Genomic DNA, 16482 nt, shown 5'->3' on the forward strand with positions numbered 1-16482 from the left:
AAGTAAATGCAAATGTTAAATTGCTAGAAAGTTAAATTTCTGAATCTTAAAATGAACTCTTGGCCACACATATTAACCATTTTGAGTTCCCCAGGTAACATTTGAATCCAGGGGAATTTAGATGTTAAGAGAACACTTTGTTTGCCGTTTTTATAGTCTATAGAACCGTTTTTCACCACAAATAACCATTTTTGTTTAAGGATCTTTATGGAAACATGCAAGATCGAGACTAATCTTGTCATACGCCATAATGCGCCATAATGCACAATGTACATAGGCAGAGGATTGGACTTAGTTTTATCAAGGACTTACATTTAAAACGTAATTACTAGCAGATTTTATAAATTTATTATTGTTTTAGAATGGCAAAAGCACACTGTGAACCGTAGCACACCACGTATTGCTGGTGTTTTGGTCAGCACTGTGCATTTCCTGCTTGCTCCGTACAGTATCGCAGCTTCATCGTTTTTCCCTCTGCAAGGCACCATGACGTCATTGCAATGTCATTTTTATTTACACGACTCCAGATGTGTCAGATTGATCCTTCAAACAGAGCGGACGCGCGTGTCCGTGGGTGTGTATGTGTGTGTAATCGCCACGTGATTCGGCTCGCCAATGTCCTTCTACAACCCACTCAGCATCATGGCTGCGGATGCTGCGGATGCTGCGGGTGCGCTCCTGCCGCACCGCATCTCTAGACCGCGTCTCGCGCCCCTGGTCCTCCTGATCATATCCGCCTTTCACACACCGACCCACGGGCTGCTGGGATTCCGACCGGAGGACACGGGCGGAGATCTTTCAGTGCAGGACGGGGTACTTAAGGCAACCGAGGGTACGCGCTTCATGTTACGCGTGTACTATGCAGCATCTCCGCAGAGGCTCAACCGGACCGTCAGTGGCGCCGCGCCGTGGATCGCTTTCATCGAGGAACCGGAACCGGGCAGAGAGGGACAGGCGCATCCCAAAAGAAACTTATGCGTTGAAGAGAGCGCCAGGAGTTCGGATATAGAGCTGCTCGGGTCTTTCAAGTCTGCGTCCAGCCAAAACTCCATCCTGGTGGAGCTGCTCGCCAAAGACCTCCGCAGAGGAGAGAAAATCAAATATTACTCGATGTGTGCCTTTAGCGGAGTGAAGTGGGAACACTACAGGACGCGAGACTTCTGGCTGGCGGTGGTGGAGCGGCCGCCCCACGCGGACGGATGGATGCAGGCTGGTCTGTCGGTGATGCTGCTCGCGTTATCCGCGCTCTTCAGCGGGCTGGTGATCAGTATGCTCGCGCTGGACCCGGTGGAGCTCAAAGTGCTGCAGAACAGCGGCACAGACAAGGAGCAAAAGTACGCGCACAAGATCGAGTCGGTGCGCAAACACGGCAATTACGTTCTGTGCACCTTGGTTCTGTGCAACGTGCTCACCAACACTTTTCTGGTGGTGTGGATGTGCCAAATTCTCGGACTCACGACTCTTTCCACTGCGACATGCACTTTTCTCATCTTCTTCATTGGAGAGATCCTCCCGCATTCCGTGGCATCCAGACACGGGCTGGCTATTGCATCCAAGACCATATGGCTGACCAAGATGCTGATGCTGGTTACTTTACCCATCACCTATCCCTTCAGTAAACTACTAGACACAATGCTGCACCAAGAAATCAGCAACTTTTACACACGCGAGAAGTTACTGGCCATGCTGAGAGTTACTGATCCATATCATGACCTGGTGAAAGAGGAGCTCAACATCATACAGGGAGCACTGGAGCTCAGGACCAAAACTGTCGATGATGTTCTGACCCCCCTGAACGACTGCTTCATGCTTGCTTCGGATGCCATTCTGGACTTTTACACCATGTCTGATGTGATGCAGAGTGGATACACCCGCATCCCTGTTTTTGAGAATGAAAGATCCAATATTGTCAATATTCTGTTTGTCAAAGATCTTGCATTTGTTGATCCGGATGACTGTACCCCATTGAAAACAATTACTCATTTTTACAAGCACCCGCTGCACTGTGTCTTTAACGACACCAAACTGGATGCAATGCTGGAACAGTTCAAGAAAGGTAAGATGTCTGTAATACTTAAAAATAATTTCTATTCAGAAAGAGAAAATTAATTTCTTACATACAGTATATAGTTAACAAACTTTAAAAGCCCTGGTTCTATGGGACAATATAGAAATGTCCCACGTGTTTTTGTGTCTATACAGTGCAAGTCCATGGGGTCCAATGTTGTTTGGTTACCAACGTTCTTCAAAATATGTTCTTTAATGTTCTGCAGAAGAAAGTCACACTGGTTTGGAAGCTGAGAAATGCTAAAAAAACATTTATTGTTCCTTTAAATATAAACCAGTGGCATCCTATTTTAAAATCTCCTCCAGCACAATACTGCAAGTAATGTAATGTAATGCCCTATAATGTCATTTTTATGCATTCAATTGAAGACGATATTTATGTAATTATTTAATATTTAATGCTTGACTTAACATGTGTAATCAAAATACTGAATTGAGTCTTTTATGGCATGATGCAGTCCTTTAACTTTGAGGATGTAGTGTCTGCGTCACCTTTACAACTTCTGAAATCCGGACTGGAATAATCTGAATGTGTTTCTATGGCAACAGTATTCATTCCATCATCATTACTCAGAGCTCACCACAAGACCAGGTATTAGTCACTGTGTTCCCGAAGATGAACACATCTTGACACACTTTCAAGATAATCCATAAATGACTATATAGTCTTACAATGACGTGTGTGGAACACAGGAATGCAGTTTTCTGCAGGTCCGGCGATGAACTTGTGGCGATGTGTTTCCGAATCCTGGCATAAAATTCCACTTTGGCCTTTACGACTGCATCACAGTGCCCATTACGTAATAATGTCCTATTAGGATTTATAGTGCTTTCTAAAAAGGAACAGAGTCAAAGCTGCTGAGAGCAGCAGCGGACCACAGTGTGTCTTAATACTGTAACTTGTCAAATTTACCTCACCCGGAGGCCACAAGATTTATAGCGGATTTGCCTCCTCGCAGGGTACAAATACTCAGTAAAATGGAAAGGGGTAGGTCAAATGATCAGTTTGTGAACTCCTGGAATCCTGGACACGGCTTAAATGGATAGTTCACCCAAACTTGAAAATTCTCAAATTGTTTCAAACCATAATTGAGGTTAATATGTGAGCAAACCTGACTGAGCACATCACTGAGGTCAAAAGGTCATGCAGTACTTTTTCCATTCATTAATCTATTTAAATGATGTCAGACTATCAGCATCTATGTTTACCCTAAGAGTTCTGTAAGACATTTGAGCCTCAATGACCCATTTATAAGCATAAAGGGTGACTAATAATAAGGATTTATTGCAAATATGTCAAATTACGGAATATAGAGTTACAAGGTTTCCAAAGGACAGCACCGATGTAAAACTTCTAAGTGACAACGTGTCATTTCTTAGAATATAAAATCACCATACAAGTCATATTTTACATTCCACAACGTTTAAAGCAAAATGTGAGATTTTGCTAAATAATGCAAAGTTGGGATCACTTGAATTTAACCGTGATCGATGACAACCATGTTTTTGTTCCATTTTGAAACTATACATTATAAACCTTTGTAGTGCGGAAAAAAATTACTTGGGGTTCTGTCAGTTCTTGTCTGTACAGAAGCATCATGGCAGATTAGCTACAGCGGTGACCTTCTGGTCCAATCGCGGTCTCAGCTTGGGGCCATCAACACAAAAATAGCAGCTTCCTCATACTGTGAGCACCCAGGCTGTCAATCTTTCAAGCTTATACCCCCTGTGAACACATTACAGGCAAGATAATGAAATATGCAAGCTCAACCTTTCTCTATCCAGTCATAGGACAGATGCTGAACTGCAGGTAAAGGTGAGGTTGAAGATAATGATCGTCTTTCAAAATAACAGTCTTTTCAGCTGTTGTACAGTAGAATATAAAACATAACCTTTTATACAAATATCAGTTGTTTGGGATATCATGTTTAATAGAAAGTGCCTGAGTCTTAGTTCATCAAAACAGTCTTAAGGTCCAGTGTATGAAACTTAGTGGCATCTAGAGGTGATGTTGCGAATTGGCTCACTCAACTCTCCCTTTCGTTGCACTACAGCGGCAGACACAGAACTAAGATGTCGTCACGTTTTCGCGTCTTTTCCAAAGAAGATTGCGTATTTACGAAACGCATATGTAGAGCAGTTTGTCTGTTCAGGGCCAAAAAATTACACACTGGAGTGAATTTGTTGATGCATTGCATGCAAAACACTTGGTATATATAAAAGTGCCTTAGCTCATTATCAAATGCATCATCATAACAACACATGCTGTGTAACAAAGTTGCCCAAACATAATTAAAAAAGCAATAGAAAGGTTGAATCAAGTAGATACATTTGTACTTTAAAAGTTCAAGCTTGTCGGCACTACTAGACTCTTTTGATAATGTGTGAAATGTTTTCTCGTGCATTTTTCAGCATCACGCTGTGCTTTATATAACATTTTCTCCCATACTGCTCTGCGAAGCATCACAAGTGGAGCGGTGCCAGATTTAAAGAGATAATTTTCTGACACAGCAGTAGAGGGAATCGCAGGGACATCCGTGTGAGCTCAGAAGCCGCCCTGCTCTGCGTGTGTGTTATATAATAGTGTAGTGATATAATGCAGTCTCCTGAACATCAGCTCTGAGGTGTATCGTGCTGAGTGCTGCATTGCCCTTGTTCTCCTGCAGAATTCTTTACTATTACTAGAGCGTACCGTTACCATGGAGACCACAGTGAGAAAGGGGCTTCCATCCGTCAGCTTCTCTCCATCCAAAGGATGGGAGGGAGGGATCATTACATTTAATCCTCTCTGCATGAAATTATATTCCAAATCTGGGAATATATATTTCGATCTAGGAATAAAACAGAACCTGGAAACAACAGTGACCATAACTTTAGAATATCATGTGCTTTAATGAGCACATTTCAAAGGGTTCATATCATGCATTATGAATCTTAATATAATTATAATGTTTTTGCAGCTCAGCTTTAATAATTTGAAGGGATGCTTGCTTGCATTATATTATAAATTCATTTATCTCAAAAAATGATATGAACCCTTATATTTTATGAAAGAATGAAGCACCAAGTCAGAAATCTATGAATGTCTCATCACTAGCGCATTCCAACAAATTCAGGTTTTAAGCGTGGTCAGCTTTATCCTCAGAGCTGCAGGCCTTCACAAACCCCATTGCATAATCCCTAAGCACTGTTTACATAAAGTCAAGTCTGACTCTTTGAACTGTCATATTTAATCTCTTCGTGAGCTTTCATTTAAAACGTTCTGTATAGCGTGTGGCAGTCATGCACAGTTGAACCCCGGCAATAATACAAAAGACTCTCTCTGCACCACTAGAAATAAATAAGCAGAAATCCAAACGGTAAAATGAACGGAAGGGGCTTCATTGGTTTTTTGTTTAAGTTATATGACTATTGATTTTAACAACTTTGATGATTCATGGATTGATTTAAGAACACGTCAGATTAGTTGAATTAGTTAAGGATAGACGTTTTTTTAAACACAATTATGATCAAATGAAAACATCAGATTTAAGCTCCTCAGAGAATGTGAAATTATCAACAGTTATAAAAAGGGAAAAAAAGGAAATTTGAACCACCAATTTATGTGAACCTATGACTATTCACATTCAGGTAAAAAAACATGCAAGCAAAATACATTTTTATTACAAGAGACACAGATGACCATAACGGAGGTTTTATTTTCAAATCACACTGGTTCACGATTCAAACGTCATATGCGTTCATGTTTTGTTATGATAAAGAATTAACTTTCTTTCTCTGACACTGTAAAGGGAAATCTCATCTGGCTATCGTACAGAGGGTCAACAATGAGGGTGAAGGAGATCCTTTCTATGAAGTCATGGGCATTGTCACGCTGGAGGACGTGATCGAGGAAATCATTAAATCTGAGATTGTGGATGAAACTGACCTCTACAGTAAGTGCAATCTTTAATAAACCAATCAGCAGCAAGGACCTAAACTTTGTTAGTGAATACGTGTGTCATTTAAACAGTATAAAAAAATATGAAGCATAAAGCTAAACCATAAAAGAATAGTCAATACAAGCAAGGATATGCAATATTTCATTCTCTTTAATGGAATTATATTGAGTTATTAATGGCTGTTTACTGTGAACCCTTTTTAGGCGATGTTTTACCTCTTCAGCACATTCTTTATGATATCCGTCACAGCACATTGCTTAAGCTTGCAGTAAAGTTTAATATATGTAAAACCCACAACTTAATGTCTTTACTGTCATTCGTCTACTGTTGTGTTCCTTCAGCTGATAACCGTACGAAGAGAAGAGTATCTCACCACGAGAGGAAGCAGCAAGATTTCTCCATATTCAAACTGTCAGAGAGTGAAATGAAGATCAAAGTTTCACCACAGCTCCTTCTGGCAACACATCGCTTTCTGGCAACAGGTATTCTTGAAGTATTGAAGAGAGTGAAAGCATTTGCCCAGTGCCCGTTTCTCGAGAATGGTTCTTTCAGAATGTTCAGACAGGGATCAGAGATCAATGATAAAACGAGACTTTTCTGGCTTTTGGGATGAGATGTTTGTTCTTATGCACTCGTAAAATGTGACAACCACAACTTTAGTTGAATATCATTTTTTTCTCTGAATTAGTTTGAGACTCATGATTTACGATCCGAGCACAGCATTTACACATAATGCATATTTTTTGTTTCCTTCCTGTCTGTAGAAGTAGACCCTTTTAAATCAACACATCTCTCAGAGAAGATCCTCCTGCGATTAATAAAACACCCGAGCGTGGTGCAGGAAATCAAGTTTGATGAGAAAAACAAACGATCACTAAAACACTACCTCTATCAGCGAAACAAGCCTGTGGATTATTTCGTCCTCATATTGCAGGTATTGTAAAGTGGACTGGTGCCGAGAAACGCTTCTAAAGACAAAGATTTTTCAGATTTGTAAGGAATAAAGTGCGAAGGGTTAATCGTGGGTGGGGTCCTGGTTTGAGGCCACATTCAGATTTAAACCTGAAAACAAGTTCTCCCATAAAGTTGACATCACTAATATTTTCTAGCTGTCATTTATAAAGACTTGTTTTATATAGTAGTCTTCTGCTGTTAGAGAAACATCTCTTCTGTGTTGCATTGGGTTTATATTCTCATTGATGGGAAATTGATTTCAGTCTTAGGAAGGAGGTCAGTAATGCATCATTCATCTATATTCCTGCAGCTCATATGATAGAGCGTAACACTAATAGCACCGAGACTCAATTGCCCAGGAAAGTCTGATATAATGTATACCTACTGTAAGATGCACTTTAAGTTGTGCCAAATGCGAAAATGTGAATCTCTTTCCGGCTGCAGGGTCGAGTGGAGGTAGAGATCGGAAAAGAGGGATTGAAGTTTGAAAATGGGCCATTCACATACTACGGCTTACCGGCTATCATGACCAGCCTACTCACAGGTTTGTGCACCGCAGTGGGACACGGTCTCATGAAATAAATCAAAAATATTAAAAACTGCGAGGCTTACATGAGCCCTCTAGCACTGCTCTCCTGAGACCATTCAGACAGAACATCTAAATAAAGCATCGGTGGAATACTTAGGAGAGAAGATTCGGGTAATTAAAGCAGAACGCACTCTCACTCTCATGTACCCAATCGGGCGAAATGACATCATTATATAAGGAGGAAGATCTCATCATGAAAACGCAAAAATATCCTCAAGGATGGAGCCGTGAGTCCTTGTGGAAGAGATTATTTTAAAGAGATTCTGTTTTCAATCTAAGCGACTGTAAATTTGTGTCTGTCTCTCTCTGTGATGAGGGTTTTCTCCGTATTTCTCCGGTGATAAGGATAGACACACGAAGCAAAGCTTCACAGCAGATACATGCGCGCACACACCGACACAACTTCAGCCCTCACTAATGAGATGTGACATCTACATGGGCATCTAAAATAAGGGCACAAAGAAGACTGTGTGTAGTTTTCGGCTCAGACAATCACACTTTCAGTATTAAACAAATACGCAATGTGTCGGTCTGGCCATTTCTTTGAAAATGTTTGAAGTGTATTTGACTCGACCCATGGCACAGAGATAAACATTTACGCTTTCATCCGTATGTGTTCCATGCATAGCCGTGGGAATTTTGAGCAGGGGGTGCTGTGATTTGCTTTTTGCCAGGGCAGACGTAATGACTGTGCCATGGGTGAGCCGCTTAAGTTCGTTGCTGCCGAGAATAAAGAAGGATGCCAGTGTGATTATAGGAAACAGCATAAAAACTAACACATAAACGTATGTTATATGTATACCATGTGGCCAAAGCACAATTAGTTGTACGAAACTAGCTGTGTTGGATCACGGTTCCTTTTGAATGCTAAGTTTCCTCTAGGTTCACTTTGAGTTTGCATCAAGCTCTCTCGCTCGTTTATTTCCACACAGATAGCCCTTTATATTAGGTACAGAAAAAGAACACAAGAAATAGCTGCAAGCGATCATATGTCTAGGTTCGGGTTAAACGTCTTTTGTTCGGGTTAAATTGTCTATGCTCACAGCAGATGATGTATAGTCTCATTGACAGGAAGAATGAGTTACATAAACTTTACAGCTAGTGCTTGATCCGATAAAACTAGTATTTAGGTAGTTTGTTTATAGTATTTGTGTCAGAAATGTATAAATGCAGTTGCAGTATTTATTTGCATGATTAAAATCGCTCTCGGGGTTCTCTTTTCTTAGCCTTCACAAAAGTTATGCATGAGACTGTGAGAGTTATATTCAGCGTTATATTCAAAAAATGGTTGGAATTGAATAAACAGGGCAAGCTGCTCACTTTAAAACAATGTACACGGACCAACGGAGCGCATGAAGGGACAAACATCTCACACTTTTAGGTCTTATCTGCGTATTGAGGAACGACGTTGAGGCAGTTCTTCTGACATATTAAATTGATCCCAAACAATATATAAACATTCAATTCAAATAATAACATGCCAAAGTTAATAACTAAGTAATAAAAGGATGTGAGCTAGTGTATTTAGATAAAAGTTAACAATTGATCAAATTGAGGCCAATTTTCTTGACAATCTCGACTTGGCACTAAACTTCTTAAGAAATATGAACTGTCTATATATTAATTGTTAGAAGTCTCAGCTAGAGTTATGAACTGGCATTATTTCTACCATTATGCTGTACTAGCCTATTCTTACACCACACACGTTACTGTGGGTAACATAAAATAATTTTTTACAGTTCAATAGTTAAATGTGTAAAGATTTGGAGTACATTGCACAGTGTCTCTATTAATGAAATACAATTCAAATAAAATATATAGTCAATTCATGTTTAAGGGGAGACTGAGGTGATCTATTAAAATCTAAGTATATCACAATTCATACAGAAATGAGAATCAGCACTGTATTATAATAAAATATAACAATGTACTTGATATATAGAGTGGAGGGGCCCCACACATTGCCTTTGCACATGGCCCGAGATTCTGTGCTGGGCATCTGCCCGAAGCAACCCCGCGGCTGTGATTCCATGGGTTTGAAAACAATACTCTACCAAATGAGCTAGAAAAAACATTAATGTATACTGGTGATGTATAGTCCACAGGTCACCATCTCCTAGCAGCGCCCTCGATCATTCTGATACAACAATACACGGTGGCAGTCTGGGTCAACTGAGTATCAGCGGAGGACCGTATTTACCAGATTATTCAGTTCGCCAGCTCACAGACCTACAGATTATTAAGGTAATTATAAACCATAGAAGACACATTTAAAATTAAAATGAGGCCTGTTTTAGGACCATTTTCCTTTGCATTGTGACATTACTTCCATGACTGAATAAAAAATCTACTATGGTATTATGAAGCAACTTTATTTTCAAGAGTGTATATGCAAATATTATGACACTGTGCCAGAAATCTGCTATTTGATAATATGCTATACAGTATGCTTTAAATATTGCTCAATCACAATCATTGATCTTTTCTCTGTCCAGATCAGTCGTAACCATTACCAGAACGCCCTCACAGCTTCACGCATGGACACCTCTCCACAAACACCAGACGCTGACAGCCACGCGGCCGGGGAAAGGATGACCATCCCCGAGACAAGTTCCAACAGCATCGCCCTGCCCCTGACAGAACCGCGGACCTTTTTCAATAGATATCAACAGCACAGTCACCTCTACAGACATCAGGACAGCACCTCTAAACTAAATGAAAGGAACCGCATCGTTCGTGAGTGCAAGGCTTTTTCATTTATACAGTTTAGCCTTAAATGTGACATTAAAGTTCATCTGGCGCTAGCACATCTCCAAAGACTTTTTTCAAAACGTTTTAACAAAATGTCAACATAAATAGAAAACAATGTAGACATAAAATAAAGATTTAAATGAAATGGTCAACGTTATGGTACGCAAGTTGTACAAGACAAGTTTTTTCTTGCGGATTGGGTTATACCTGTTATGTCTGATAACAGAGATTTTTGCAGTGATTGCATGATCACGGGCTGTTTCAAATATTTCAGATTCAGTGCATCTAAACATCACCATTGCTATAGGAATATTTATAGGAATTTTTCTGAAATCTGACGTTTCCATGCTACATGATTTCTGTGATGGAATTAAAATGTTGTTCATGAGGGTATCCAGGTTTAAGAGCAGACAGATGGCCAAACACTAATCTTCTTACCAGTTAAACCACATTACAAACAGTTCTGTACAAACTACAGATCTACAAAAAAAGTTACGTTTTGTGTAAAAAAACATTTGACAAAGTGACTGAGTCCAGTTCGTGTTGCTAGATAGGCCTATGCCCTGGGCTTTTAGCAGATATAAACATTTCAAGCACTCAAAGAGTCTTTCTCTGCTAAGAAAGTTGACCAAAATAGTAAATATTTAGAGAGGAACGATACAAATTGTTGTTCACTGAAATGCTCTCTAGAATGAAAATATCCACGTGCCACTGACCTAAAGCCTTAAAGTAAACAGACAGTAGTGCAAATTTATTGAAACAAAACTAGTAAGCGTATTGAAATTCACAATAATGTATTTTTTAAATTATGTCCACGTGCTTTTCTATCAGAAGCATCAGAATCTTACCTTGAATACACTATGACCTTAATTCAAAATAATGCATCAGATTCAGGCAAGGTCTGCACTGCAGCTGCCAACTCTTGCGAGACAAATAAGCAACGGCAGCTCCAAAAACAAGCACAAAACAAGCCCAATATTACTACATTATTCATGATCATCAATGTCATTCAATGAATTATTTTTTATTAATGAACGAGCATTTTAAAATCCCTGTCAACCGTAAATTGCGATCATTTTTACTTCCGTATTCTGACACATTTACAAGTGAAAAGGAATTTCAAAGGAGAGAATGAGTGGGCCTGGCTTGCGTTTTTTCACTGCAAATTGATTGGATGTGTAAAAACAGCTGTTGGATTGATTTTGAAATGAAACTGGCAGCAGACTGAGTTGAAGGGGAGGAGTTACGGATGCTCCGGCCGAGACGTCTAATTCACGTCTTTTAAGATGAATAGTCATTTCAGGGCGGAAGTGCATTTTCAGATTGTGATTGAAGATTATGAGGGTACATGAATTTTAAAAAGCAAAGGACCATATTGATAAGCAATTTACTATAAACGCTGCGATATTTCATGAAAAAATAAGAAATTTTAGCGAGAGGGCACGCAGTATAGTCTCTGATCACCTGCAGAATAGTCCTGGAGAGATGGAAAAGTAGAATAAGAAATAATGACCACTAAGGGTATCTGGAACAGCCACACATTTATAATCGAATAAAACTGAACTATATGCATTTGCTGTTGGTATACCTGATTATTTTATGATATTCTCCAATGATCAATACATTTATTTAATACAATGCAACTTTTATTATATTTACCTTAATAAATAAATGGGGGTCATCCCTCCCCAGCTGCACTGTGATCAGATCTGAACACTTTTCGTTCATTTTCACATTTCATTCTAATCGTGACAGATGTAATACATTTAGGGTGGGTTGCACCAACAAGGATTAAATTAAACTGAGTTTAGAGCTAATCTAGGGTTTGTCGATCCTAGTGTCGCCAGAATTAAATTTTAAACAGAGATTAACAAATCGTGGATTAAAGCTTCAACCTGTATTCTTTAAACCGTCATCTGCGATTAATTTTGTCCGCCATGATGGATATGTCGTATCAAAATCCGACTGCCTGTGAGATTATGACTCCTGTTTTCCCCTACTAGGATTATGTGTGGGGGCGCGCTTTAGAGAATGGGACCAATCACAAAGCAGCATCCTAAGTGAATTAACCAATCAGAGATAGGGGAGTCAAAATCTCACGAGGAGTTGAAATTATGACCCAGTCAGCTATTTCAAATATTTCCATTTTTATTTACAATAAACAACGTTTCTGATACTTTTACCGAACAGACAGTGAGCAGACAGTGTAAATGGCTTGAACAAAACAGCGACCATAGATGCAAAGAAACGAAGTTGCTTGTCAGATTCAGAACAACCATATTTTAAATAATCGCGACTAATGATTTTTTAATGCAATTTGACATAAAAAGAACCCCAAAGTCGCTTAATTTAAGTGCATTTGGCAACTAGAGGTAACTACTCAGTTATCTGTTTCTTCATCACTGCTGTTCGAAGTGCACATTTTCTGGTTGTGATGTAAAACCTAATTCAGCAAATGAAAAGCTACAAAGTTATTGCTTGTTTTTCTCTTGCGTGTCATCGACTGACTATAGCTCTCTGGCTCCCCCTGTAGGAAGTAAGTCAGACGGACAGAAGAGTCCCAGTGACTCCGTCTTTATGAGGATGGATGACATCCCATACATAAGAGAAACTCGGTTGGAGAGAAAAGAAGGAACTGGTAGGTAAAAGTAATGGTTTTGTTTTAGAAGACATGTTGTAATGGTTATATTAAGGGACGTTTGTACCAACAGGTGTAATTCCAGTGCATTAAAGAAAAGATTTGCCCTAACAAAATAAATAAATAAATGTATTATCGCACACAGAATAAAAGCTTGTTTTTACATTTGCACCGTGCACATTTATTTTGTATTTATTAACACAAAAACATACACATACATGTAAATATTTAGATGTGTTTATTTATATTTACCAATAATTTAATTATTTTTCTTAAATATATGCATGTATGTGTATGTTTTTGTGTTTATAAATAGAAAATGAATATTCACAGTGCGCAGACATATATGTAAACACAAACTTTTTTTCATTTCTTTTAAGATTTTCTTGATACCTTGACATTTATGGTATTTTGTGCTGTATTTGAAGCTTGAATGTTTCAATTTCCATTTACTGTATTTGCATTTAGATGCAAAAATCAAACAATATTCTTCCGAATAACCAAAGTCATACAGGTTCAGAACGGCACATTTTTATTTCTGGTTGACTGTTTCTATGAGGGCGGTGGTGGTTGATAGTGGGAGGTGAATGAAGCTTTGCTCTCTCAGTAAATGCACCTCAGCTTTCAAACATTGGAGTGGCTGTTTGACAGCGAGCGGGACGTTTGATAAACTGCAGATATAGGAAATGCATAAGTTCTCGTCTCTGTTTATATGACCTATAGAGGAATGTTGACACCAGGCTAGACCCGTCCATTTCAGCTCTGCTTGTTATGACTGGAGGTTAACAGGAATTACTAAATCAAAAAATCACGGATCAGTTAAATGGGGAGGGAAGAGAAGACATGTAAAGCGATGATAAAATGAAATGACAAGAGCAACCATTCATTTTCCAGTTCAGTTAAGGTGATGTTGGCTCTTTGTCATAGTGTGACCAATCTATTTCAGATACTATTGCCATCCCCATGGAGACAGGCCTGTCTACATCCCAGCTCATCAGCTCTCACTCTCTGGCTGGCTCGGATGAGAACCTGGGGAAAAAACTGCTAAGGAAACTGAGTGTGTATCAGTTGCAAAGCACCTGTACCTGTAACCCAGCTACACACACATAATTTACCTAACCCACACACGTTTTACATATCTACCTAAATATTTCCATAGGCTGCTATTGTTTTTATACACAGCTGTATATTATAACCTACTCTTAACCCACAGTCAATAACCCCAAAAACACACAAACAGTGCTTTATACTGCTTCAAAGCTGTTTCTTAGAAACTAGCCAGGGATGCTGCAGCCATCATAAACTGTATGTTAACTATAATAGACTCAGTCACTCACTCATTCAGAATAATGTTATTCATTTACAAATGATATTGATGGATTGATAGCAATATTAGGCTAATATACCTCTAAAGTTTTTCTTGGGTTATGTGGGATGTTGATCCAGAAACACAGAAAGTCAGCTGTGCATACGAAGGACAAATGACACATTGCTTTTCACTTAAACATGGCAAACATAATAGGGTAAATGTTTTAATGTCGCTTTCCGCTCTCCAGGCAACAGAAAAAGAAAGAAGTCCTGTGATGGAGATAAACCTCTGGACGACAATCCTGAAATTTCCCAGGTGAAGACCTAGCATTTAATCCACGGGTTTGCTTCTCTCCCTGTTTCTCCTGCATCTCCCACCGATGTGAAGTCTTCTCCAGCCTTTCACTGGGTCTTGGGTAAGAGAAAGCACAACCCAGTTTATACAGTCCACCACAACAGATGTAGCATCATGAAACTTTCACCTCACACACCTGGATTTTTTTTCTTTGAGGAATACACTATTATAACAAGCCTGAATTTCCTATCTTCGGGCCTCGGACATGCCGCAAGACACATGTACTGTGTATGATCTGATGAGATGCCACAGTACACAGCCGTAGATGGTTTATGATGATGTCAGCTCCGGTCACTGTAGTAAAGACACTCTTTGACTCAGGCGAATCCAGCAAGCACAAGCCTGGTGACATGAAGCCAACCATCTGACCGATGAGGGCCGAGCCTCGAGTCATAACACGTGGTCATCTTTCTGTAGAATTGTCTTGAATTATTGACAGTGTTAATTGCGATTGTTGTTTTACATCATATTAGATGAGAGGTATTCGTCAGGTTGTGCCTGGAAACTAGTTACGAGAATTTATTGATATCAAAGCACTTTGAGAACGATCCAGATCAGACCCTTTTATTTGATATTCTGTTGAATAGACTTAAGCTGAGCTGTTGACAGAGGCCTATATTAGGTTAATACTGTCAGTATTTTTGAATATGATATTTTAGTTAATATTTTCGCTCTGCTCGACATCACAGTCTTATTTCTACAATTTTTGCTCTTATTTTTGCACGCTTTGAGACAAAGATAGATAGTTAGGACATAAGCAAGCCATAACTTGAATAAACTTGAAAGCATTGATACACTGTTAAACATTAGTTTTTTGTTGTTTCAACTGAAACAAAATACGTTATCCGGGTGCTTTAACATTTTGAGTTAAAAATATAAGTTATGTCAGACGCATTGACTAATATTTTTAAGTGGACTTAACTTAGAATTTTAAGACAGCCAGGTAAACATTTTTTTTAGTTGAAACAAAAAATGTTTACAGTGTAAAATATCACCTCAGACATTGACAAAGCAATATGATGCAAGAAGTCAAGCATTTTGACCTTTTTCTAGTATATGAATTAATAATTTACCCCCCTAGCAACAAGCTAAAAATACCACCCGCATTTTCATCTCACAGGCATGCTGCTGTGATTTGTTTCTTATAGGATCCAAGTTTCATTTTTTCAGATGAGTAAAATATCTGTGCTGCCATTACCGGTTCACTGCCATCACTTTCCCAGCATGCAGGTCACGAAAAATGAACCAGTCAGCTCGTCCCTGCCAACGGGTCACATGCTTACATTATGTCAGGCACGGGGATTTTAAATAGGGGCTTGGATGTTTTATGCATGGAAGCTTTTTTAATGAGTATGTCAATACCTCTCTCTTGACCCACTGTACGGAAAGCACATGCTGAGACGGGGATCGGCACCCTGACGTCACAATACTGCATTGCAGAAAGGAACAAGGTTACGCATACTGATGTCTGGATCGACCCACAAACATTTATGTACCACTCAGCTGGTGTAAACACAGACAAAATCCACTAAAGCCCTTCTCACACACACACAAACTCGAATGACGTATATATATAAGCCTTAAACCGTGGGTTTTGGTTAAAAACAAGAATATCTCCCCAGCACACGCTCTCTGTATAGTGGGTTAGCAAGAGGATAGATGATATATATGTTTCTACAGACTTTACAGAGACTTCTATTTAAGAGCATCTAATGAATTGTGTATGACTTTACAAATAAAACTGAAGGTCTCATATAAAGACAAAAATAAAGATCAGATGATTATATTAAGTGATTGATGTCGTCCTTGAGAATGAAAAGTACAACTACGCTCCCAATAAACTGAAGTTCGAATGAAATATGATTGTGTTGTGATAACC

The 16482-nt window shown here is 39.2% G+C and overlaps 1 protein-coding gene across 1 annotated transcript; it reads left to right on the plus strand.

Moving 5' to 3' along the window:
• Window positions 1-615: 615 nt before the first annotated feature.
• On the plus strand, window positions 616-16454 carry cnnm1 (cyclin and CBS domain divalent metal cation transport mediator 1; the record flags this gene model as incomplete). The annotated part of the gene is made up of 10 exons (XM_079473926.1): window positions 616-2056; window positions 5859-6002; window positions 6350-6490; window positions 6773-6942; window positions 7407-7506; window positions 9650-9795; window positions 10047-10287; window positions 12836-12940; window positions 13887-13997; window positions 14497-16454. 10 exons carry the CDS (start codon window positions 616-618, stop codon window positions 14574-14576), a joined length of 2679 nt encoding a protein of 892 aa, XP_079330052.1. The 3' UTR covers window positions 14577-16454.
• Window positions 16455-16482: the final 28 nt, after the last annotated feature.

The sequence above is a fragment of the Barbatula barbatula genome (assembly GCF_947034865.1).
Source record: "Barbatula barbatula genome assembly, chromosome: 14".
Classification (NCBI taxonomy): domain Eukaryota; kingdom Metazoa; phylum Chordata; class Actinopteri; order Cypriniformes; family Nemacheilidae; genus Barbatula; species Barbatula barbatula.